General features: G+C 41.5%; 1 protein-coding gene across 1 annotated transcript in view; it reads left to right on the top strand.

Annotated features, from left to right (window-relative positions):
• Positions 1–25,264, top strand: part of GUCY1A1 (guanylate cyclase 1 soluble subunit alpha 1) — a 31,956-nt gene extending 6,692 nt beyond the window's left edge. Inside the window, exons 2-9 of the mRNA XM_088528077.1 lie at positions 11,773–12,181; positions 15,427–15,488; positions 16,463–16,521; positions 17,558–18,267; positions 19,640–20,125; positions 20,612–20,755; positions 22,764–22,918; positions 24,397–25,264. Of these exons, the coding sequence (XP_088384203.1) occupies positions 11,933–12,181; positions 15,427–15,488; positions 16,463–16,521; positions 17,558–18,267; positions 19,640–20,125; positions 20,612–20,755; positions 22,764–22,918; positions 24,397–24,598 (2,067 nt within the window). The 5' untranslated portion in view covers positions 11,773–11,932 and the 3' untranslated portion in view covers positions 24,599–25,264. The remainder of the gene's footprint in view (positions 1–11,772; positions 12,182–15,426; positions 15,489–16,462; positions 16,522–17,557; positions 18,268–19,639; positions 20,126–20,611; positions 20,756–22,763; positions 22,919–24,396) is intronic.
• The last annotated feature ends 1,624 nt before the right edge of the window (positions 25,265–26,888 follow it).

The raw sequence follows: 26,888 nt of genomic DNA on the forward strand, positions 1-26,888 counted from the left end.
TTATACAGGCATTTATATAATAGTTCCTCACTTTTTTTTCCCCACAACTGTTATTCTACAACCATAGAAAACACATATAATTTTAAATCAAATATTAATATTTGCATTCGGATCTTTAATGCTAAGCTTTGCTTTGGTAATTTGGCTTCCAGCAAAGGAATTACTTTAGGAATGCAATCATATTGTTGGTTTGATATATTATGGGCAATGTGCAATTTAGTTTTCTGTTATAAACAGAGCTGAAAACTCAGAACAAAGGTTTACAATATGAACATCCTGTAAAGAAACTTCCAATACTGTGAGAAATTCATTTCTTTGTTGTCACAGGGTACTTGGAAAATGAGAGCTTTTGTCTCATCAGAAATTGCCATGTACAAACATTTGAAACAAACGCTTTGGATATGCAGCATCACGTGAGCTGCACGCACAACGCCAAGGGTTCCTGAGCCCCTGTTCAGGAAGACTCGACCCGCCGCAGCAAACTCCCCTTCCGCCCCACTGACCAGCCTGCTGGCTGCGGATCCTTCACTAGATCCGCGGGGCTTCCACATGCCCCGGAATACCAAAAAGCTTAAAAAAGGGTGTTGTCTTCATCTTGGTATCTGGACTTAGATAGGAAATTGTTCATGAAAGAGGTACTGCTTCTCATTATCCTGCAAGTTAGCTCTCTGTTTTATCCCCTAGTAAAACTCAAGCTTAGGCCATGCCTTCCCTCCACCCCAGTTACACACATCATCTGTCAGCCTTTTTGTTGTGACATTTCATATATGTCTTGAAGACACAATAAAATTAAATTTCCAATTTCAAATCAAGGAGCATTTCTTGTCCAGATAATACTCAGGTGATATTCAGAACTGATGTGTTCTTCTGAGTAGGTATGGACTTGCTAGTGCCAGGATTTGATTTTGGTTCATTTTTAGAGGTTTCTCCCACAGTTCATTCTCCCTGCCCTTTACCCTCAGAAACAACTGAGCTGTTTTTCCTGCTGGCTTGGAGCTACTACTATTCAGAGCACCAGTATGAGTCAATAAAGCAACACTGCAAGTCTGTGACATCCTGGCATGGGTTATTTAAAAAATGTTTCTGCCTTGGACTGGTGCTTACCAGTCATGACCCAGCATAAGTACCTAGGAAAAGTCAGTGACAGCTCCCCGAACGACTTTGATCTTTAATAACAAAGCTTCAAATGGACACGAGCTTCTTATTTCATTCTCTAGGGCGGTAAGATTATTAAAATTATCGTGGTTCCTCAGAATAATGGAAAAACAGGTGTTCAGCAGTGGTATGTCCAGATCTAGATCTCAAGCTTTGTTCCTTGCAGGTTTTGCTTAGGAACCAAAAGCCCAAACTTGCCAGCACTAAAGCCTACGAGCTAGTGCTCTTAAAGCCTCCTTCCTCCTGGGGCGCAGGGAGGTGACTGCTGATGGTGGAGCAGGCTCATGCTGCCTCCTTGAAGGAAAGCTTGTGCTAAATGGTATCCCAGCAAGCCTGATAGAGAGAGGAAAGAGGTTCCTTGTGGAAAAACTAAGTAACATCTCTAAAGAATCAAATGTAAATCTATGAAATCTTAAATCAGTAATAATGTAGACCTTGCCTTTAGCTTGCAAATAAATGTAGTTTAAAATAAAACACTAGAAAATAACACAGGAAATGTCCAGCTCCAGAGAAAGGATATGCTATCCTTTAGCATATCTCCTCCAGAGACAGCTATGCTGTCTGAGAGCTGGAGCAGAGTTTTGAACTTTTAGACTTCCTCAAATTTACAGTGGTATCAGCATCATTGTATGTGACATCAGGAACTATGGACAGTTCTAGGTACTTCTGTACTGAATGGCTCTAGGAATCTTACCCTGTGGTGTATGCTATATGTACAAAGTTCAGGTTCTGTATTGTAGGAACACGTTGGAAACTTGCCAAGAGCTAGTTACATGATTCCCGTCTCTTGGAAAATCCAAGGCCTTTAGTGAAACCACGTTTCTGAGTTACGGAAGAATTATCTCCATTTTACCGAAGGGAGAAAAACCTCAGAGCCTTGCCCAGAAAGTCACAAATGCTTGTGGGAAAAGTAGCAAGGGAAATGTTATGCTTAAATTACATTTCATTTATGTCCATAATTAAACCTGAATTTAGAAGCCTGACTGCTTGGTATGTCCTTCTCAGAGATTCTCTGCTCCATCTATCTCCAGCTTAGGGCAGCACACTTGCTCAGGACAGCAAGGCATTGCCTGCCACAAAGGCTCTCTGGAAAACTTCCCAAGCTACACTAAGCTGTTTCTTTGCCAGTCTGTACCTGACAGTCTGTCACTAACAGATTTTAAGCAAAAAATAAAGTTTTGAAAAGGCTGGGTGACATTACCATTCCAAATTATTCCTGCAGATTAAATAGTCAAATTTGGTATTGCTACAACAAGCTGCAGTTCAACAAATAACACGCTTGAACGGGTATGGCGTGTGTTTGGAACCTGCTAAATCTTTGTAAATGAGTCTGTCTGTGTAGCCAAACAGGCAGCATTGATTGGAGCTTCTAGCATTTGAGCATATTTTTCAGATTTAGAATTAGGGTGGGTCTTTTGTCTGTGGTTCAGGACATCTTTGAGAAAGGAGCGTGTATGTCATGATCTTCACGCACCTCAACTCGCTTGCTAGGCCTGAGCTCGGAAGGGTTCTGCTGTGGTCTCTCCCACGGCTCCTCTTGTGGTTAAACACAAGCGGCAGAGCTGAATGGCCATCTCTGTGCATTTCCAGCACGTTTGTTCCTCAGAAGCACGTCTTCCCCTCAGTGTCTATTCCAGTCTCCTCTGTGTGCAGAACACTTAGCCCTGCCTTGCTCTTGTGTGCCTTCTGCCTGCTGCTGTCCTTTGCAGGCACTTTTCCTGGGCAGAAGGCATCTGAGCAACACACTGTGACGCTGGATTTCTTTCATATGGCTAGGAGAAAAGCAGACTATATGGAATGGAAAGATCTGAAAGATAAGCAGCTGTGATCACTGCAGCAATTGCACTGGAGACAAAAACAAACCTCAGAGAAGTTCAGCTTTCCACAGGATGCCAAGATTTAACTCTCAAATTATTTAATTTTCAGCTCTTACAGAAGTGGTATACATTCACTGAAGGTTAATGTTAGTTGCTAAGTGCATATTTACTGTGACTAATTAACCATACTCTCTTAATACCAAATGTGTGAGACATTCAGCCTCCCCGTATTTCATGAAACATCTCAACTCTACTTTGCTTCATTATTAAAACAAATTTAAATACAATATAAATTAACACACTTATCCAGCTTTCTCTGATTCAATCATTCCCTCTGTTTTCCAGAAGAGTATTAAAAATCAACTAAATGAAATCAGTACTGGATTGTATTCTTAAGAGGATTCAGGCTCACAAGATTTGGTGATAGCCTTTAGATCGGTGCTTTACGAAGGAGATGGGACAGTCAAATCCTTTCTAAAATCAGCAGATTTTGAAAAATGTTGGGCTCTGCAGAACTATAGCTGCCATTGTGTGAAAAGTAGCCGGAAAATCAGTGAAATAAAAAATGAAGGCACCAGTCCACTGTTCAAATGACTGAAGCAGCAATTTAAATTATTTTAACCTTGCCATGTAGCAGAAACCATGTATAACCATTTAACCAAAGGCAGGATTGCTAACCTGGCACCTGCTGGTCCGACACGGAATATGCCATGGAAGAGAACACGTGTGTCCTTCGCAGTGGCTCTTTTCCCGGGCCCCACACCAAGCACTATGAGTAGCTGCCTGACGGCTGTGGAAACACATCTTCAACCATTTATATTGGCTGAATCCCCTCTTCAATCTGTTGTTGTTGGGTTTTCTTCCTTGTCAGAAAAATTACAAGGCCATGTCCTTGCTGACGCAAAATAAACCCTCTTCTCTAGCTAAAAAATCCTCCTATTAGTGTCCTGTGCAACGTAGCATATAACTTTTCTAGAATCTCAAATTCTAACTGAATTTAATTCTAATTCAATTCTTCATTTACCATCTCATCTACACACCTACATGCAAAAACCCAGAATGTAAGAAGTCAAGGTGCATTTTGCTTCAAAAATCAGTATTTCTATGACAACAGTAGCAGAACTAGTAGGGTCTAGTCCAAATTCTACTGTATCCGGAAAGCTGCTATTAATTTCAATGGGAATTGGCATGAGTGCTTAACTATGAACGGCCGTTGCCAGTGATTTCCAGGGTGAGAATTGTACTGGAGACACTATAAAAAGAAGTGGCAGGTGACAAATACCAAGTCAGGAAATTCTGCAGCTGAAATCTAATGAAACACTCTGCTTTCTATGAACAAAGTTTTCAAACAATTCCCAGAGGTTTTGCAGAGTTCAGGGAAACTTTTAGTCCTCCGTTATTTCCAAAACTTGCTGTTCATTGTAATTTAAAGCTATGAAAACAACACCAATGACAAAGGAAATATTTAACCATGTGCACTGTCATCAGACACTACAGTCAATGTTTTACATTGCTCTGCAACACTCTGGTATCTTTGGGAAAACTATATGTCCTATTTGTGTAAACCTGTGTGCCAATCGGGTAAACAATTATACACATTCAACTTCAATTAAATTCTTTCATTTATTAAAAAAGACTAGTTAAATGAAAAATGTGATGAGAAGTTAGTAGTTTTCAATTTTATTAGAGCAGAATAATTGCAGTAAATTTTTACTTTTCTTGTTCCTATAAAAACGTTTTCAATCTGTGAGATAATAAAATCTGTTTTGCAAACACTCAAAATTACAGGTCTGCTCCAATGAGTAAAGTTACTGGTGTTGGTCAGTCTGAGAGAATCAGCTGTAAGTAGGTGTTGTCAAAGGTGTTGTCAGTAAGTGAACGTGTTGACAACTGCTTCATATTTTAGAACCAGTGTTTCTCCTTCTGCGGCTTCTAGTGTCCCTTTCATTGACTAAGGCCAAACATGGGTCTTTGCAGTTACTTCCTGCTAGCTGCCATGAATGCTCTGCATCCTCAGGACAATTTTCAAATCTTAAAAAAGCCAGAAAGAGTTCTGAACACTTACACAGTTATGTTTTCCTTTCCCCTTACAATGATCATTAACATACTGTACTTTTGCAGACTGCAAATACAGGAAAAAGGAAATAGTGTATTTAAAATGTATGCCTTCGGAAGCATGAGAACATTTTCCAGATGTTTTGGGTTGCTTTTGCTTTTCTGCTTGTCTTTAATGCAGCAGCCCCGCACTCCGATTCCTTCCTCACCCATGTACCGGGTCAGCAGCCGTGTCAGTGGTTACGTCGCCTGGCTACCCGGAGCAGGAATTCTCAAAGCCAAAAGCAACGCAGGCCGTGTGTGTGCAGGGATGGCTGCAGTGCCCCGGGGTGTTTGAGCTCGCCCTTCGCAGGTTGTGTGTGTGCAGGGATGGCTGCAGTGCCCCGGGGTGTTTGAGCTCGCCCTTCGCAGGTTGTGTGTGCAGGGATGGCTGCAGTGCCCCGGGGTGTTTGAGCTCGCCCTTCGCAGGTTGTGTGCGCAGGGATGGCTGCAGTGCCCCGGGGTGTTTGAGCTCGCCCTTCGCAGGTTGTGTGTGTGCAGGGATGGCTGCAGTGCCCCGGGGTGTTTGAGCTCGCCCTTCGCAGGTTGTGTGTGTGCAGGGATGGCTGCAGTGCCCCGGGGTGTTTGAGCTCGCCCTTCGCAGGCCGTGTGTGTGCAGGGATGGCTGCAGTGCCCCGGGGTGTTTGAGCTCGCCCTTCGCAGGTTGTGTGTGCAGGGATGGCTGCAGTGCCCCGGGGTGTTTGAGCTCGCCCTTCGCAGGCCGTGTGTGTGCAGGGATGGCTGCAGTGCCCCGGGGTGTTTGAGCTCGCCCTTCGCAGGTTGTGTGTGCAGGGATGGCTGCAGTGCCCCGGGGTGTTTCAGCTCGCCCTTCGCAGGTTGTGTGTGCAGGGATGGCTGCAGTGCCCCGGGGTGTTTGAGCTCGCCCTTCGCAGGTTGTGTGTGTGCAGGGATGGCTGCAGTGCCCCGGGGTGTTTGAGCTCGCCCTTCGCAGGTTGTGTGTGCAGGGATGGCTGCAGTGCCCCGGGGTGTTTGAGCTCGCCCTTCGCAGGTTGTGTGTGCAGGGATGGCTGCAGTGCCCCGGGATGTTTGAGCTCGCCCTTCGCAGGTTGTGTGTGTGCAGGGATGGCTGCAGTGCCCCGGGGTGTTTGAGCTCGCCCTTCGCAGGTTGTGTGTGCACAGGGATGGCTGCAGTGCCCTGGGGTGTTTGAGCTCGCCCTTCGCAGGTTGTGTGTGCACAGGGATGGCTGCAGTGCCCTGGGGTGTTTCAGTTCGCCCTTCGCGGTGGCAGCCCGGCTTGCTGCCGCGGTGGGAGGCGTTTCCAGGCCGTTTCCAGCGGCGCTCGGCGGGCGAGGGGACAGGATGTGGCCGAGTCCCGCCGCGAGCCCCTGCTGCGCGCGCCACGGGCCCTTCGCGCGGCTCTGCTGCGGCCCGCGGGAAGAGGGCATTTTCCCACGCTCTCCTCTCGGCGTGCCGCCCCGTTACTGCATCCTAGCGCAGCAGGAAATATTTACCCGACGAAAGTACGTGCGAGGCACAGGATGACAAGTACATATCTTATAAGCAGGATTGGAGGCCCGGCCCTTCCCTTAGCCACACGGGTGCAGACCGGGAGTTCCCCTCTGTCGGAAGCCGGGGATGTGGCCGCAGAGCGGCTCGCGCTGCGCTGTGTCGGGAGCTTAGCCCGGCTCCGTGTGGACACAGGGCTTTACCCCGGCCCGCTGGAGGGGATGAGCCGCGAACGCGGGATCAGAGATCCCGTGACACTTCCACACGAGGGCTTCTGTCTGTCTCGAAGGAACCGTTTGGAATCAAGCTACGGAGCTTGGTGTTCTTACACAGATGTTAACACAATATACGCAAGCAGAAGAAAGGTATGTCATTTTAAGATGAGATCCATTACCAATTTCAATGTTTACTTAAATATTCCAGGAAATTTAACTTCCACTGACTGCAATAGGGACTAGGAGATAATTCTATAGGGGAAAGAGGAGATAACTTATTTTCTTCTCATTGAATGTTTGCACTGTAACACTAACAACTGATTACTATGAGCTGTATTAATGTATCATAGTTTGTGTTGCTACCTTTTACTTAGCTTTGCAATGACTACAATTCCACTAAGAAGCCGCTGTGCTCTCTTAGTGGTATTTCCTTCCTGACAAAAGTGTGCTGTGATTTATAGAAAAGTTTAGAGTATATTTCACTTAAAAATAACCCCAAAAGTGCTAAATTTGGTAGTAAGGTCACAGGAACCGGGCTTGCACACCATAGAATGGCAATTAGTGCTTTGGAATAAAAAATAGTAAGAGTGCTCTAAAAGGGTTTGGGATGGAGACAGAACAGGACTAGGGACAATTTCTCAGAAGGAAGGTTTTTATGTTTGGAGGAATAAGCAGAAGAGTTAATGCCTGACAAAATATATACATTTATGGAGCTGGAGTTGAACCTGAGAGTCTGAATCTATAGCCATTTGTGTCAGTAAACTGTGGGGAAGCCCACTGCCAAATAGCATGTTTCAGCTCACCTGATCGATGGAGAGTGTAGCAACTTGGTTATCAACCTTTGCTTTGCAGGTAGCAAGAGGCTGTACAGTAAGGGAGCCTATTGTCTTGCTGCAAAAACAAAGCCCTGTCTGTCATGAAAGTAAAGCCTGTGTGGTAATCCCTACACAAGAGCAGTAATAAACTAGTGAACTGTGAATGGATGGTCATCTAAGCCTAGAAATTACGAGAGCCCAAGTTCTTGATTTTCCTCTCACAGAATTGTATTCTGCAATTTGTTCTGATGGATACATTAATTACATCTGTGCTGTGCTGCAGAATTACAAACCCAGTTCCTATTGTGCCATTTACCTGATGCACACGGTACATTTCTTAGATTATTCTTGGATAATCACTGCATCGTTCAGAGGTGGTTTACTGAATACAGTTGCTCTGTTAAAGGCAGGACAAGATTACTGGCAAGGGGCAGATTTTGGTGGATGGGTTAATCTCCTGCCGGGGAGATGCAGGGAAACATCTCACTGCTGTGTACTCAGGGATGCATCTTCTCCCAAATGCCCTCGACGCAAGTCAACGATTGGCAGTTACTATTTGATGTGATGCACTAGCACTTCGAAATCTGCAAACAGACTCGACTACCTCCTCCAGTTACTTACATCTTGCACCGCCTAAAGCATCAACAGCCCAACAAATTGATGTTTTGAAAGAGCGGCACTCGGAATGCGTTCAAGTTAACAGTGAAGCAGCTAAAGAAAGTTAACTTCCTTACCTTCACAGCATTTACCAACACTAGCAAATGCTTACTCTGACTTCTTAGAGTAGGAACTTATGTTCTGTTGTGGATTTGAGCAATTTTTCTCTATTTCTATGCCTCCTTAAGTTCCTTGGGAATGGACAAAATGCTCCCACGTATTTTCAGATCACCGAGGCTTTGGTTCTGGTGCTGAACTTGAAGCAGCAGAAAGGCAAGCGCAGCCCCTGCAGTGCAGCTAACACCACGAAACGCCAGGATGCGGTTCCTGCGCTCGCCCAGGTGCCGCGGCCGCAGTGGAGCAGGCCGGCTCGCAGCCGGCTGCCCGGGGGCTGCCGTGGGTGTTGCTGCTCCTGCCCCGCTGGCCCCTGGCGAGGGGCCGTTCCGAGCTGCAGCTCAGCGCGGGGTGCAGCCCCGCTGTGCACAGAGCCAGGAGACGGGGCAGGCACGGCTCCTGCAGGCACCACGGGCTCTGCTGCTGCACAAGGGTAGAGTCAGACAGCAATATTGTACCACTGCTGCAAAACAAACTCAGAAAACTCCCTTTTCAATTGTTTCTCATCATGCAGCAGTTTACTTAATGAAGTGGTATTTGGGTACAGTTCAAAATAAAAAAGTAACTGTACAACATAGTATTGGATTCTGTCCCATTCTTAGCAATGGACTTATCTTGTAATAAAAAAAAAATACTATTTCCACTTTTTGTCCCATTTCTATGAGTTAAGGTTACAAAACAATTCTAGCTACTGTTAGCAAGCAGTATTGCTTATATCTTATAAATGGATGTTTTAATATCAGGCAGTTTTACTGTATGATTGATTCACTGTGTTATATTTCATGCTATTACCACGGAAATATTTTAGTAGAGGAAAATATTCAGAAGCAACTAATACAAATAAGCATACAGGAAGGCACTTTGGCTGGGGGACAAGTATAGATGTAAGTATACGGCCAAATGTTTGCACAAGGCATTTAGAGCACTGTTAAGTAATTTACTATAGTGCCATGACTATACTATGTAGGTCATCTATCTCCGTTTTTCAGTGTGGCGCAGTGCCATGCTGGATCCAGCCACACACTGTTTGCTTGTAGCTTGATCTTGGAGCAGATTATTTAATTTTAATTTTCAATTTGCTTCTAAATATAAATACGGCAGCAATTAATATGGCAGCCAGAGCTCACATCCACCTTGCTGCTGCTGTGAAATGAAGCCCAGAGCACAGGATGGGTGGGTTGGAAAGGACCTCTGCAAACCTGCCCCGGCCTGTGCTGCTGCCGGGGCTGCTGGTCCCAGGGCGAAGCTCCCGCTGCCCTGTGCTGAGCTCCAGCAGATCCACGCTGTCCCCGTCCTGCTGTCCCTCCGCACAGCCGCTCGTCCCAGGGCGAAGCTCCCGCTGCCCTGTGCTGAGCTCCAGCAGCTCCACGCTGTCCCCGTCCTGCTGTCCCTCCGCACAGCCGCTCGTCCCAGGGCGAAGCTCCCGCTGCCCTGTGCTGAGCTCCAGCAGCTCCACGCTGTCCCCGTCCTGCTGTCCCTCCGCACAGCCGCACAGCTGTCCCGGCACGGCTGCACAGAATGCACACTCAGAAGCATTTTGCGAGTTTCCTCATGCTGCTCTTTTTTGAACAGCCACCAGCAGAAGCTCCCGGTCCCCTTCAGAGGAAGGGCACAGATCCCAGTCCCCGCCAGACCCCTGTAGCCCTGCAGAGTGGCCGACTGCAGCGCGGCACCAAGCTGCAGCCGCAGCCGCTGCGCGTCTGGCAGCTCTGCTGCCTCGGGGACCTTCGCGCCACCGAACCCAAAGAAGTCCCGTCCCGTGGCCACCCTCTGCAATGTTTCCTTGCGGCCTGGCAGCTTCGGGAGGCTCCAGGATTCTCAGGTGTACAATGATGGCATTCAGTCTTCACTGAGATGATTTTACTTGCAAGACATTCTTCCTACCACACCAAATATAATTTAATTAAAATACAATATGTGAGTGTGGGAGTAAATCCCAAAGTAATTCAAGATTGCTGTCTTCTCAAAACAAAGCCATAGTCCCACTCACAGGATAAGAACCTAGTGGTTACTGCTGAACGTTAGTCACTACCTTTGTTCTTACGCAAAGGAACTAAATATTTGCTACTATCTAATTTAACCACTGTTAATTCAGCCTTTCATTTTTCACAGGCAAGTAACTTATTAATAGAAGTACATGGGAATGTATTTCATGCACTGGGAGATACTTCAAATATTATCTTACTATATTTATTGAGCAGAAAAAATATGGCATTACTGATAAGCATGCAATAGAAACATGTTAGTATTTTCTGTATAAAATGGCAATCAGGAATACAGAATATTCTTCAATATTCTTCACTCCCGTTGTCTTTAGCATTGTCCCGTTTCCCGTAGCTGTCCCTGGAAGCTGGCTGGGGACACCGGTGCTATGGCACACTGCACTAGGCCTTTTGTGCCCAACGTTTCTCGCAGCAGCTCCAGCGCGACGGCTCTGCAGCGCCCGGCTGCTGGGCCCTGCGGCTGCCGGAGCACCAGCACGGGCCACTCCGCGGGGGTTGTTTGGAGCCCTGCTCCAGGCCTGGGTGACCCTAGGGACCCGCTGGGCGTCCCGGGGCAGGAAGAGGGGCTGGGGTGGAAGCCACACAGTGCTCACAGAAATGCTGCATCTGCAGAGAGACGCCCGCCACACTGCAGCTGCAGGCTCACCAGGGGCTCTCCACATTATCTGCGTAGAGCATTAGCTAAGATAAGGAGCTCTGATTCAATGAGACAGTCAGTAGAAAAGACAATCTTCAAGCAAAGAGCCTTTTCAGATTAAGTCTTACTGCAATAAATGTAACAATCAGGAAGCAATTGCTAAAATGCAAGGTTCAACTGTGATTTCAGTGTGCTGTCTGAAAGCTCTCATCTGTAAATCACAAAATCCCGCGGTATTCCCGAACAACGGCGCGAGCTTTGTGGTCATATTCCCATGGTGTTAGCTCTCACTCCTGCTGTTCCAGAAGTGCACGTGGCGACTTCAACCAGACACTCCTCTATAAGACACTATAGCTGGGGCATCAAGTAGTTGGAGATCTAAGTGTCCAGAACAAACCGATTTCATTGCGCCATATCAAGTGGTTTTAATAGGTGCTTGTGAGGAATTGCAATGTTTTCTGGTAGAATTGCCTGCTCTGTACTCCTTCAGAAATCTCATCCATCAATGTGATCAAAGACATAAGCAGATAAAGTGACTCTTCTGCCTTAAATTGCTAGAGCCCCGGATGAGCCACCAAGCACTTAACCACGCACTCATCTTTAATTACTTGAATTGCTGAGGTCAACAGTGATTAAAACGCTTAGAATGCTACAAGAGTCTAAGTGCTCTCCAGAGTAGGGTCCTAGAAGAGCCGTTATTTTAATGCAGGCCTGCTAAAGCTGGCACATCACTGGAATTTAAGAGGGTAAGCACTTTTTCCCCATCATTATTGTTTTCTCTTTCCTCTTGTTTTGTAGGGGCATGCATTTGTTCCTGTGATTTATAACCGCCACCAATCTTGAACAGTGGTTGCCTTATCTTCTATTCTGGTTTCTTCTGCTCTTGTTAGTAAACAGAAGAGAAATACTTAACGCAGAGCCGAGCACTCTTAATCTCAAAAGACAGACTGTGTACAGTATGTTCTGTACAAAACTGAAGGACTTGAAGATCACAGGGGAATGTCCCTTCTCCTTACTGACTCAAAGCCACATTACGGATGAACATGAGCCGGACTGCACGGAAAACAGCTCCAAAGCAGCTCAGCCCATCTGCCAAGAAGTCCATGAACAGGATGCTCATGGAAACCTTCCACAAAGGAAAACGAGCAGAAGTAGAGTGTATCTGCACACATTAACGGAAAGCATCTGCAAGTTAATCTTTCCTGAGGTAAATAGATACTCAGAATGGTATTTTACTAGAATTTCCATATAAATATTTCAAATACATATATACAAGCCTTTAAATGTCAGTCTTTTCAAAGTTGTTTTGGCTTCAAAGTTTGCGTTCTTATGCAGCTCTCCATAGATTAAACCCTCATTTCATCCTTTCCCATCTTTTCTGGAAACAATTTTGCCACAATTTTGCTCACTCTGTACTATCTCAACCATTATGTTTCCCTATATTTTTATGCTGTATTTGCAATCTTCCTCTGATCACCTTAATTGATTCTTTAAAAATATGTATTTCAGTAGCAGTTTTTTTAATGTATACATACAGTGAAACACCACCTCGTTACCTAATTATTTAACTTATATTCACCTAACTGAATCCATGCTACTAAGAAAACTAGCCCTTATCAAAAATTAGCTGTTTTCATCTGCTGTGATACAGACTTCTGATATATTATTTTTAAAATCTTAATTATCTGTCAATGCAAGTAAATTACAAAACATTTATTCAGGCAAATAGTTCAGCTAAAATTAACAGAACTTCTGTCTCAGTGAGATTCAGTGAAGCTAACAGATGTAAATGAGTAAGGTTTACAGAACTGGGCCCCTGGGTTCCAGTTTCCCCACAGCAGGAGCCATTTCTTACTCCCCACCCTGCACAGACTGAACAGAAGAGCTGTGCAAATAGGAAATGCAACAGTAATACTGAAATACTGAAATAGTAAGTATCTTCTTAATAAAATGAAAAAGGCCCACAGCAGCTTCCCAAAGGGATTCTTGGGTCCCTGCTCCACTGCACTAAGAACAGGTGCAGTGCATGCACAGTGGCTTGCTCGAGTAGAGACGAACACTGCTTTTTGCCTCTATGAAAAGAACTTGGTGAGGAAGCATTGAAAATGCACCTGCAAAACATCCAATACCTGGGGCGTGTTTCAGGTCCCAGGGAAACGGTGAAGGAAGCCTTAGCACACACCGGGACAGCTCAGCGAATGGGCAGTGCTCTGTAACCACAGAGTGAGCTGTAATTCAGTTACTTGTACTAAGGACATTGAGCGTATCCTGCTAAAACGGGTGGAACATTACTCAAGCCATTTGCAGATATGTTTTTGTATTTCTTCCCCCTCTTGTACTTTTCCTGTAACTTTACATTGTGTTTCTGTTTGACTATATTTTACCTTTGCTGCATTTACATAAAAGATGTTTGTCCCTTAAAGCTGATCTTTAAACTTGTAAATGTAAAGGAAAAGACTTGACTGAGAAATGAACTGGTAAAGCACCTCTTTCTATGGTGTGATGATTCCCATTTTAAGTAAGTTCTTCTATTTCATCTAACTTTATTTCTAATATATGGTTTTTGGTGGGGCTTTTTTACTAAATAATTGATATCTCTTCTTTAAAGAGTAATAATGTATGCAACTGCTTATTATAGAAACCTGGTCCATCCAACATGAAAGATGGATAAAGTCCAAAATATTAGGGTGATATAACCCTGGAGCTGCTGTAGTTCAAGTTCAAGCTATCTGTGGTTATTAAGGTCACATCCTCTGCAGCTTTATCCAGGCACAGCAGCCTGTTCTCAGGCTGCCCTGGGATCAAGACCTAAGCACCCCGACTGATTCCTTCCTAGGAAGGTTTCATCCATTCCACAGCACGCTTCCCTTCGCCTGGACACTCTGTGGTGCTCTCCTTATCCAGAGAGACAAGCGGCACCGGCCCAGCTGGAAACTCCCAAACAGGGAACCACAGCGTGACCCCAGGTGATTCCTGAGCTCCTCATGACGGCAACGAGGTGTGCATGGAAGCGCAGGGCATAGTGCAACCCAGAATAACTTTTGGTCACATTTAAGATAAAATGTCATACATGCAATTGCTTCGTTTGCTTGTTCTGGGTTTTTCTGAAAATACAGAGAATACTGCTTGGAGATAGTCAATGATTTGGATGACACTTCCCTTACTGCACATGTTTGTACATAGATGTGGTTTACATTGTATTTACATCTGTGGAAGAACAGCTACTCATATTTACGTTTTATTTGGAAAAAGACTCCAGAACCTTTCTTTCATATGATATTTTCTTCTGGTGTAGACCTTTCATTTTAGATACGCAGCAAGCAAAAGAGGTAGTATAGAAGGGTGATTTCCTCTGGGAATGAGAGCCAGAGAAAAGCCAGACCAAAGAAGCCCTCTCAGAGAAATTCTAACACGGCAGTGTGTCCGCGTCTGGGTGGCAAGGTTGGCCTTGGGATGCTCTGGGAATACATAAGACAGCGTCAGTGCCCGCAAACTGTTCGAAATGTGCATGTTTGGAAAGCATAACATCTATATTAACTAGGAGCTGCAGAAAGGATAGGAAAGCATAGAGTTGAGGTGAATTGTACTGTATCTTCATGATACTCTAAAAGGTCTTCTATTACTGAATACTTTGCAGAGGTTACATTTCATCTGGAGATTTAGATTTTCATCTGGAGGCCATTTGAGTTTGCAGAGCGTGTAACCCAAACTCTTTTATTTAACACAAATATAAAATAAAAGGTTCAAAAATTGTCTTGAAATGTTTTAGTCTTTAAAACAGAAAAGGAGGTGATCTGAAGTACAGAACGCTCTCTTGATCCTTTGTAGCTACTTTGGAAACTCTTATTTGTTAACTCTTCCAGTTTCTCTCTTGACACTTTCTAAAATTGCCCTAAAAATATTTTTACCCTGAATATTCCAAGAAAAGTTAGTAGTTAGGAAAGCCACTTTTTATTATGTATTGCTGTGGGTATCATTCAGAATATAACTAGTTTTTTAGGTGAATATATTTTAAACTTCAAACATATTCTTTTTACCCTGGCCATTCACATTTCTAACGATAGTTATTTGCAAGTTTTGGGTTTTTTTTTTTTTTAGTGATGCTATAAAGTTGGGATGATTATACTCATGGTTTAGCAGCAGTATTTATTGTTGTTTGACAACTTGGAGGTAAAGCACATCACTATATTAAAAATGCATAACAGAATGGAAATCAGATATGAGGGGTTATTTGTAGTGGTACTGAAGCTCCACTAGAGTGGAGCTGAAGCCATCATCATAAACCAAACCACAAATACAGAAATGGTGCATCTTTTCAACACCTTTACCATCTTGAAAAAATGTTAGCCCTAAATAAAGCAAATTAAGTCATCTCTGCATAAAAAATGCTACTCTTGTGATTAGATTTTCAGCAATGACATTTTCATTAACATACCCCTCTTTTCTTCCCAGTTTGAAAGACTAAATATTGCACTTCAGAGAACATTAGCAAAACACAGAATAAAAGAAAGCAGGTAAGTATGTACAGTGGATTTGCAACTAAACCTCACAGCAAAAATGTTTTGCAAAGGGTTTGTTAAGGACTGGGGTACTGAGTGGGAAACAGGACTTCTCGAATCTGTTTTGAATTATCTTGTTAATCTGCTGTGTGACATTTTATGTCATGTAATTTAATTCTGATTTATTTTAAAATATTCACAAATATTTGAGTTATTGACAAGTTGATTTCATGGATAAATTTAGCCATATTGGGCGTGGAAAAATTACATTCCTTATCTGGAAGAGGAAATGTTTTGGAGGATCGCAGAGACTATTCATACATGGGAGGAAAAGGTTGATACAGTTGTTTTATTTCACAACAGTCTGGTGGCCCCCTAATAGTAGATAAAAGGACATTATGAATATACCCCCATTATTTTAAGATACTTGGAAAAGCCATTTAAATGCAGGTGATTTAATTCTGTATTGCTTCCTGGAGTATTAGCTTGAAAATCGGTATGCTATTCCAGATGAGGTGATGATGCAGACAACTATACGTGTATTGTTTTTGCATATATATGTATGGAGAGAAGGTATTTTGAGTGGAGCTATTCAGCAAACATGTATCAAAGGTTTATTGCTTATATGTAGGTTGATCTAAGGTACATCCCCTTGGCTCTGACACCCAGGTTGATGTTCACTGACCTCAGAGCATTCAGAGGGCTACAGTCTTGCATCACAGGAATCTGGATTATTCTCAGTGAATGGGTAATTTGGAAGTAGAGCTGTTATTGGTATTATTGGTGAAATTTATCACAAACGCACAGGGTAATCTAATATCTTAACATTATCTTATTTTGTATTAATAAAAAAATCCCAATTTTATCAGCAGAACGTGGTCTTGACACAGTAAGGAGAGGATAGGTAACTTCTCCTACGTACTAGTTTCAGTATAATGTTTGCCTTAATTTTCAGGAACTTTAAATTATATTTTTTCTGATCTTTACAGAAGCCCTGGAGACAGAGAAGATTTTGAAAAAATAATTAGTGATCATGCTAATGCAGCAGGTAATGTAAGCTTGCTTAATAGTAGAAAAATGCAAATGTGGTTTCTAACAAATAATTTCCTTCATGTGGTGGCGGCAGTGGCTGCTGGCATTATGGACGCCAGCCTGTGATCTCTGCAGTTCACAGGCCAGGATCAATATCTGAGTTAAACAGCCAAGTTTTTCAAGCCTGGGCTGTCACTGATTCATAAATATACCTTTAAGATCCAAAGTCTAGAGTAAGTTGTAATACACATTCAGTAATAAGTTACAGATTCATGCTGACAAAAAATTGTTCGATCCATTACATCTGCTGAAGAAACGCCAGCTTTAATCTGTGGGAAGAAAATTGCATTAATTTATGAGACGGACGCCCTTAACTTCGTCTGTACTTCTAAATTAACAGTTGCTGGAGCTGAAGCATGGCCTTCTGGACTCGTAAGCTGTGTTTCTGGCACACATCTGGCCCATGCCGGATAGCATTTTCCAAATGATTCCTGTGGGGTGTTGGGACATTCTCAATAGCCAGATTGCCTGCAGCTATCCCATTTAAAAGAGTTTACTAGCAAAGATGTGGGGTTTTTTGTGCCTATTGGCTAGGTGTCTTGCGAGTGTTCCTAGGGCTAGGTAATTCACTGCATGAAGCATAGTATATCTGCATGTGTGCAAAAACACTGAGTTGAAAAACTTAGAAGATAATAAAATAAGGATTACGTGTAAGAGTAAAATTAGTTTTTTATCCTTATTTTATTTCATAATATCAATCCTAGTGTCCTAGGTTAAATATTATGCCAAAATACACTTTCAATTTTAGTTGAGATCGGCTTAGTTTCCATCTTTCCAAACTTGGATCTTTCCAAACTACAATGTTGAGTCTCCCTGTTTCCCAGGCACCAGGTGATGCCTTTATTGGTCACAGCTGGCCTCCTAAACAAGCAATCTTCCAGGGAAGAATATTTCTAATTTGATTTGGTCTGGGATGGAAAGAGTGGGTAAAGTCTGAGTTCCAGCACTATCCGCACAGTTCTGACTGACTTCTGAAATGTGGTTCCGTGCAGGTGTACCCGTGGACAGTCTGAGGGAATCTCTTGGTGAAGAGCTATTCAAAATATGCTATGAAGAGGACGAACACATATTAGGGGTTATTGGAGGAACCCTTAAGGACTTCTTGAACAGTTTTACTACTCTGCTGAAGCAGAGTGGCCATAGCCAAGAAGCAGGAAAAAAGGACAGACTTGAAGAAGCCTCTATATTATGCCTGGAGAAAGACCAAGACTACCTAAATGTGTATTACTTCTTTCCTAAGAAAATCACAAGTCTTATCCTATCTGGCATTATTAAAGCAGCAGCTCGTATTTTGTATGAAACTGAAGTAGAGGTGATGCTCATGCCTCCTTGTTTCCATAATGACTGCACTGAGTTTGTTAATCAGCCTTATTTGCTGTACTCTATTCAGGTTAAAAATGCAAAACCTTCCTTATCTCCATGTAAACCAGAGTCCTCCCTTGTTATTCCTGCCTCTATGTTCTGTAAGACTTTCCCATTTCACTTTATGTTTGACAAGGATATGTGTGTTCTACAAATTGGAAACGGGATAAGAAGACTTTTGACTAGGAGAGAACTTCAAGCAAAGCCTAATTTTGAAGAGTATTTTGAAATTCTTGCCCCCAAAATAAGCTGCACTTTTAGTGGAATTATGACAATGCTAAATATGCAATTTACTGTACGAGTGAGAAGATGGGAAAATACTGAAATGAAATCATCTATGGTAAGCAGCTTTCCATAACCATGACTTCTCTGAGTAACTGGTTCTCCTGTTTTGGGACATGCAAGATACTGTTAAAATAAATAGCCACAAAATAATGTAATAGTGAATTTCATGTTGTCTACCTTTCAACAGATAATGCAATTAAAAGATAATGATTTGTTACAAATACATTCTAAGACTAGGGCTTACACTAATCAAAAGTTCTAAAATCTAACGAAATGTAATTCAGGTTCTGAAGGTAATATTCAGTCAAAACTATTCTTTGCTCCAGTAAAATGTGACTGTTAACTTGGTTTTATTAAAAAAGGATAACTTCAATATTGAGATGAAGTCAACAAACTGACATAAAACCAATGATGTGCCAGACACTTGATGATAAAAATGTCCCCAGTCCTAAGCTAGTAGTAAGAGAAGCTTTACCAAAGTGCCCCTCAGCACTTGAGGGAAGGGCACTGCTCCTTCATCCTGTGCTCACTCACTGCCTTGGCATCTTTGATATCTTGTTATCTTCACTCATGTTACCACCAAAAACCCCGCATAGTTTCAGCTGATGCGGTAGTTCATTACTTGTGCGGACTCTGAGTCTGCAGCAAATGACCTGAGACAATACAGAGCATTCAATGTTCAACAGCTGCTTTTATTCATCACTAACCCAAGCTGAATTCCAAATCAAATATACTTGAGGCACTCCAGGATGAACCACGAGTTCACACGTACCACTGCAAGAACTTCAATGAAGAAAAGTAATAAGGCTTACCCAAGGTTATTAATGAAATGGGAAAAATGTGGCACTGCTTAGCTACTTTCTCTAAGATCCACTTCTTTGTTAGGCAACAGTTCAATGACTGCAAAGATAGCACAGACTGCTTTTGCAGGTAGCAACAGAGACTGCCTTTAAAAAAATGGTCTTTTACAGCAAAGTTAAGCAGTGCTCTACAGCACCTTGCATATTACACATGACTGAATATAGAAACGAGCTAAAAGCAGCACCTCATACAAATATTTTTGCCTCTTTAGATAATCAAAATTGTATATTTATTTTGAGTATTTATGCCTTTTCTTCCTAAATTTAAACTGATACTTACTGATACCCAAACATAATGAGATGTTTAGCTTTGTAGCTTAACTTTTGCACCAGAAAGTTCAAGTAAAATCTAAACTGAAAAAAATTTAACTTATTTGATAGCCCTAACAGTGCTATGACTTAATGCCATGTATTTTCTTTTTAAGTCACTAAATGAAAATGTAATGACTACGGGTCAATCTGATTCTCCTATGCTTCGACACAACGTACTTCCTCTAAACCTTGTTTCTAAACCACTGCCAGCATTGTGAACACATGCATGAATTCTCGTTTCTTTAACTGTTTCAGGTTATGGATCTTAAAGGCCAAATGATCTATATTTTTGAATCCAGTGCCATCTTGTTCTTGGGATCTCCTTGTGTGGATAGGCTAGAAGATTTTACAGGGCGTGGACTGTACCTCTCCGATATTCCCATTCACAATGCCCTGAGAGATGTTGTTCTGATAGGAGAGCAAGCCAGAGCTCAGGATGGACTGAAGAAGAGGCTGGGAAAGTTAAAAGCAACCCTTGAGCAGGCCCATCAAGCCCTTGAAGAGGAAAAGAAGAAGACGGTGGATCTTCTGTTCTCTATTTTTCCTGGAGAGGTTGCTCAGCAGCTGTGGCAAGGACAAGTTGTGCAAGCCAAGAAATTTAATAATGTCACAATGCTTTTCTCTGACATTGTTGGATTCACTGCCATCTGCTCCCAGTGTTCACCTATGCAGGTTATCACCATGCTTAATGAGCTTTATACTCGCTTTGATTACCAGTGTGGAGAGCTAGATGTCTATAAGGTACCGAATCTATTGCATTTCTCTGGGGTTCTAGGGCTGGAAGAGAAATACAGAAATGCCACAGAAGATGGCAGAAACCTCAAATTTATTTTGCCATAACTGTTCATTATAATAAGACCAGTTAGAAAACAAAACAAAATAGCAACAGAAACAGCTAGGCATGCAGCCAAGAAAACTATGAAAAGTTCAAAAGTTAATCGGTCAAAACTTTTGTACAATTACAGCGATTCTGCAGTAAACGGGTGATTAAAGTAGCTACTGGCACCTGACAGCAGATGAGCAAGGATAAGAATTTTAGCGTTATATTCAGCACTGTGCATTTTTTCTTTTTGAATGATACTGCAGGATTTGCTTAGGACTTACATACTTGAGCATGATAACCCTGTAGCACTCAGTCTATATAAAGACTTAATTCCTGCTAAAGCCACAGACTATTCTGATGTATGTCAAACAATGTAACGCTGAGGAACAAATATGCCTGTTTAGGTGGAGACTATTGGAGATGCCTACTGTGTGGCGGGAGGTTTACACAAAGAAAGTGAAACGCACGCTGTTCAAATCGCGTTGATGGCCCTGAAGATGATGGAGCTGTCAGATGAGGTGATGTCTCCCCATGGAGAGCCTATCAAGGTCATATATTTTATTGTATTTTTATATGCTTTCATGATAACAGTGGATATTTTTGTTTGTTTGCCTACTTTAGGGGTTTTAAGAGGCTGACTTTGTTACTTCTATGAACAAGAGTTTTTTGAAGAGGAAAGGGAGAGATTTGAAAATCAACCCAAAAGACTTAAATGCAGTGAAATCAATAGCTGCACACTGAGGTGCTGCTGCTGCTGCTGTCTCAGGAGCAAAGTTGCCAGTGGCATGGAGCATGTTACGGTGTTCCGATTAGGAGACTAATCCTCTCTCAAAATTTGAACCAATGAGAACATCAAAGTGTTCACTTTGAAAACATACATCAGTATAAAAAGTCATGGTTTGATTGCAATAATGCATACATTGTGAAAGCATCCTACTGCTGTTCTGTTTTATTATCAGGTACTTAAACCATTGGCACAAAATGATAGCCTTAACACCAAGAAGGCTAGAGTTAGACTCAGTAGTGCTTGTATTATGACCTCCTTTCAATGAAGACAGAAGTACATGCTGAATTTTACACCTAGGTTTATTCTCATTAAAAAATAAAATAAAAATAAAGAGAGAGAGAGAGAAAGACCTTTGTGCATGTGGGGCTACTACTAAGTTCAAAGGTCTTCGAACAGGGTCCTAATTACATTTAGTATACAGGTGCCTCAGATCACTTTTATCATTTTCCTGTTCATTCCTTTAAAAAGCATCAGGCTTCTTTGATTTTAGATTAAATAATAATCATGTATCTCATATCAGTAGCCAAGAAAATGGTTATTTAGAGGATTTCATGCTCTACATCTATCACAGAGACAGCACTACTATATAATAAATAAATGACATTCTGCATTTCACAAAATCTGGAAACATCTTGACAATGTTATAACATGTTTAGAATTTCTGCACAAATTCTGTTTCTGTAATTTTGCATGAGGAATGCTACTGCATTTAAAAAGTAATTTAAAAATTATGGAAAATTATTTCTATTGTAAAAGCACCTAGGAGAAGCTTCTTAGGAGAACACTGAATCTTTCTCTATTTTTAATCTCTTCATGAAAGCACTGGTGGTTTTGCAAAATAACAGACCTGTCACACAGTCTACTGTCATTTTATATATGAATTTTCTAAGATGCCTGGCTGCAAACTGCTTGCTTTAAATCAGACTTCTATATCATTGTACATATTTTGGCCATCTGTTGTCTTTGCTTGTGGGCGGGTTTTGCTTTTGTTGCAAGCATTTCTGCCTTTCTTACTCAAAAATAGAAATTATAAATTCTTCAAAGAGATATTGAATTCTCTGGATTAGCACAGAGAGTAGCAAACTTAATGTCACTGTATTGTCAGAGTTCTGAAGAACTCTGTTCTGAAGAAACCATGTCTATGTATGTATATTGCACATAAGAAAAGAATATATTTTAAAAAGGAAAATAGAAAGCAGCACATGCTAGGCAAGAACTCACGTATCTGAGTACTGCTTGCAAAAACTGGTATCAGTATGTTTCACTTGATGCATAAATGTGATTAATTATCTAAATTCTGTACCCTGGGTTTGGAATCTGCTCTAGGCGGGCCACTGTCGATAGAGTTCAACTGGAGCTGCAGCATAGACATATTTGCTTTGCTGTTCCCTAAGACTTAATCTTCTGACCTTAAGAACAAAGCAAGTCTTACTCATTAACCCTGTCACCAGCCTAACATTGTACTGTGTAATTTCTTTCAGAAAAGCATCCAAGTGTTGTAATGACTCCTGCTCATGTTTCTAGATCAATTTAGTGCCACGGAGACCAACTTTATTGTTATTATGTCAGATAAAGGATGATTCCCTATGAGTACAAAGTAAGGCTAGAGCAGCAATGACCAGAAAACACAATTATTTTAAGGAGTTTACTAACAGAATTTTTGTTAGCACCTTGGATTTTTTTTAATAGAGGAAGAATCTATAAATCAACAGAGTTTAACAGTTTATTTATTTTACCTAATAATGTTGTCTTCTGTCTTTTATTTAAAGATGCGTATTGGCCTTCATTCTGGATCTGTCTTTGCTGGAGTTGTTGGGGTTAAAATGCCCCGTTATTGCCTCTTTGGAAACAATGTAACCCTTGCCAATAAGTTTGAATCTTGCAGTATACCCAGAAAAATAAATGTCAGCCCCACCACTTACAGGTACAGTGCTTTACAGTATACATATGTATACATACATATCCCCCGATCCAATATCCACAATATCTAATGTAATAGTTCTTTATTATCATCCTGTTCTTCCTCCCTCGCCTCTACAGTACTGTTTATTTTCCTTTTCTTCTTTTTATCTGACTGCTCATGATCACAACACGTTTATTTTAGTCAAAAGCCAGCTAGCAGCGGTAAGGAAAAGGCTGAAGCAGAAAAGCTGATACGTGTTTTTCAGATGTTACACTTAAAATAAACTGAAGATCTGGGACAATTTTGCTTCTTACCCTGAAGCTGCATATGTCTTGCTTTTTCTTCTTTCTTAAGTTTGCCTCCTCTTTCTACTATGTGGCTTTCTGTGTGAATTGGGTGTCAAAACTTATATGGGTGCCCTTGAAAAAAACAACTTTAATGAATGATTATTAATCTCTTTAGGCAACCTCGTTCTTCCTTGCTTAGGGAAGATGAACGAATAGGTTGCAAGGAAACAGCTGTGCTAGTGTTTAGTTTATACTGATCCCAATTCGGTTGAATCCTGAAACAGGGAACCTAGGCTGGACTGCTTATCCACGCGGGTCAGCCAAGCGAGGAGGCAGTCAGTGAGCAGGCTCTCCCACAAGGAATTCACCATACAGAACTCTTGGCGTTATCTCCTTAATTGTACTTACAAATTATCTTGTAATATGGTCATGGCTAAGGGCTAGGGTTTTATGACTGCTGGGGGAAAGAGTAAGAAACTGTTTGGAATCTGATGGTAACATCAGTCTATGTCTGAACTCCAGGTCTACATCTGCATTTTATGCCCCCGAGCTGGCGTAGAGGAGGGTTTCTTCCGAGCGGTCAAGGGTGTTTTCGGAAGGAATGGTAGAAAGAGCCTTCACTGGTAGGAGGTGATCGTGGTGGCTAGGTGCAGCAACAGGAGCTAAGGAGAGAGCGAGTTCCCTTGTGCGGGAGCTGCGCTCCCTCCCCCTGCACGGCCTGCGCAGGCAGCTCTCCCTGCTCCGCTCCGTCCTACGGCCACGTGGCTGCTGCTGCCCAGCGCCGCTGGCAGGCAGAGCGCTCGGCACGCTCAGAGTTAGCAAGAGCAGCCGAGCAGTTTAGTTAAGCAGCCCTGCAGTATTTCACTAGCCGATGCAGGAATTCTAGTGCCAAGTTCATGCAATAATCGGAGCTAGCTTTCAATACTAAATCATATTTGCAAATATTTGCAACAAACATAGCACCTACATTTTAAGCATTGAGAAAACAAAAAAGGCAATGTTCTTGCCTGAACTGGTACATGAATGTATGGGTTACCAAAGTTACAAAATAAATAGCTTTTTTTAAACCTTTTCAGTAAATAGAATATAAACATTACATTAGACTCTGCCCCATTTTATAAAGAATATCTAAAGAATTACTGAAAGTCTGCAGTTGTAGTAACAATTAGTGTTTGATTCATATTTCACCAAGATGATTCATTTTTCTTACAGGTTGCTAAAGGACGATCCAGGTTTTGCTTTCACACCTCGCTCAAGAGAAGAACTTCCACCAAATTTTCCCAGTGATATCCCTGGAATTTGTTATTTTCTGGATGCTTATATTCAAGGAACAAACTCACAGACTTGGTTTCAAAAGAGAGATTTTGGAGATGGCAATGCTAATTTCTTGGGCGAGGAAACAGGCATAGACTAAAGTGTACATTCACCAGTGTACATAGTAATTTTATAAGTACTCGAATTTTTTGTATAAATTGAAAATTTAAAAAAAATGTATGAAACATGAAAGCACTTTAGATTGCTAACACCTGAAAGCCAGTATTAAAATTTCAGGAAGTATGTCACTGACTACTTTTTCTTTTTCATAAAAAATCATAGTCACTGAAATAATATTGAAAATTCACTGTTTAAAATGCTACTTAAAAGTACATTATTTTCCCTGTGGTAATGTGTAAGTGTGTTTTATGTAACAGCTGTCAGTTCTCCCTGTGCTGAGAACTCTAGGTGTATTGTACATGAGATGTGTCAGGAAATGTAATGTGCAAGTGATGCAGTCACATGCAGTGTTGTGAGCTGGTGCTTACCAATGACTATTAAAAATATATTTTCTTAGTGACTCTGTAAGAAAAGAATCATAGAAATATTGTCATTGATATCACATACTCCTCCAGGTGCATCATTTGGGCCCCATCCTAGAAGCTGCCAACCATCTCCTAACAGTTACTGGAGTGAATTTGTTGAGTGTGCTCAGCATCTTCCAGAAAAGGCTTTTAATTGTAATTAACACACATATACATAACAGAGTTTGCTGCCTACTGTTTTCTGAACTTTATTTTCTTTGTGCATAAAATGAATATTTCTAGATTAAAACACTGTATAATCTAAATTCTCTGTAATCACCAAACAATATATCAGTTATTGGGGTTTTTAAACATACTTTACAAAAAGTAATAACCTGCCATTATGTATTATAGCAATAAATGTTTTCTTTTTGTTGACATTTAAAATGGAAATGTTTTAAAAGGAGGGTAATAAAACGTGTTTTGGAGTGTTTACCAAGAAAATTTCAGTGAGACTGCGTAATACAGAACAGAAACACACTGGTTTAAAGCTATCATCTTTGTTCAAGAAGAACAGCATGGCCATGATACGATGCACTCACTCTGACGTCATCAAGGGAACTGTTAGTGAGGGAAATGCTTTAAAACGTATGAACACATGTATGAATTAACATCACTACAGCGGAAGCCTTTCCATAGCTGATGGTCGAACACAAGTGGAAACCCCTGAAGCTGAATTTAGTACTGTGCCTCTGTAATCTGTATCAACAGATACCTGTATCTGTAACAAGCAGATTTGCTTTATATTTGCCTGTGTGCAAGTTGTGCCCCAACTGCAAGCTGGAGAAAGTAGTACACTGCTTACACATGTATAAGTATTTTCAGTAGTATCAACTACTATTAGTTATTACTCTAATCTATTACACTCTTACCTTTTCGCAAACCGAGCCATGTAAGCATGTAAGTCACATACCAATAAATGACATCTGCTCTGTGAATATGTATATATATATATGTAATCAGGGAGATTATAATTAGATTAAGCTTCCATCGTGTTAATTTTCTGACATAGACATTTCTGACATTTCTGAAGATATATAGTTTTTATCTTTTGCTTTTGCAATAGCAGCTTTTACAGAATATGTACCATCAGAGCCTGAGAAAGGTCTGTATAGGGACCTAACATTAAGAACATTTTAAAAGCATATTTTCATCCATATTTTCCTATAAGGATCTTTCCTGTAAAAGACTTGACACACTGTTGCCTGTTATTGCCTGAGATGTCCTATATCCATCCAAGATGCTTACAACTGTGTGGCACAAAAAGAGAGCTGGAAAAAATATATATATATATATACATACATATATATACATATGCATACATACACACACACACACATATATATAGTGCTTTAAAAGCAGTGTTTCAAGAAAGCAAGAACTTTGCAAATCTTGGTGAGTGATCTTTGCAACATTATTTTGGTGGGAAATTTTGGTGTTCCTGGTTTAAAGTAATATCCACAGATTAGATCAGTAGTGGTTCCGTGTGGGTACTCCTAGACTTAATAATGTGAGGAAACCATATTACTGACTGCTTAGTAGGCTCGTGATATTAAGACATGATTAGTAACTACCGAAGTCAGTAGGAATCTATCCCTCCCTACGTCATATATGGAACATTGGAAAATAATAGGCTTTTAAATAACAAGGATTAGTTTCCCTATATCTACAGAATAGGAAGGACTCTTGGGAAAAAATCCATTTTATCCCTGGGTGAGACCTATTTCTGGACTGGAGGATGGCAATGGAGGTTCCTGACCCTTTCCTAAGTGTATTTCTGTAAAATATAATGTGTTCGGGGACAAAGTTCTTACTGCAGATCAAATTCGTCTTACTATGTTTCCTTTTATAGCTCTAATATACCCT

Source organism: Tinamus guttatus, unplaced genomic scaffold (genome assembly GCF_059628265.1).
Source record: "Tinamus guttatus ecotype Peru unplaced genomic scaffold, ASM5962826v1 Tinamus_guttatus_pri_ptg000301l, whole genome shotgun sequence".
NCBI classification, from domain to species: Eukaryota; Metazoa; Chordata; class Aves; order Tinamiformes; family Tinamidae; genus Tinamus; species Tinamus guttatus.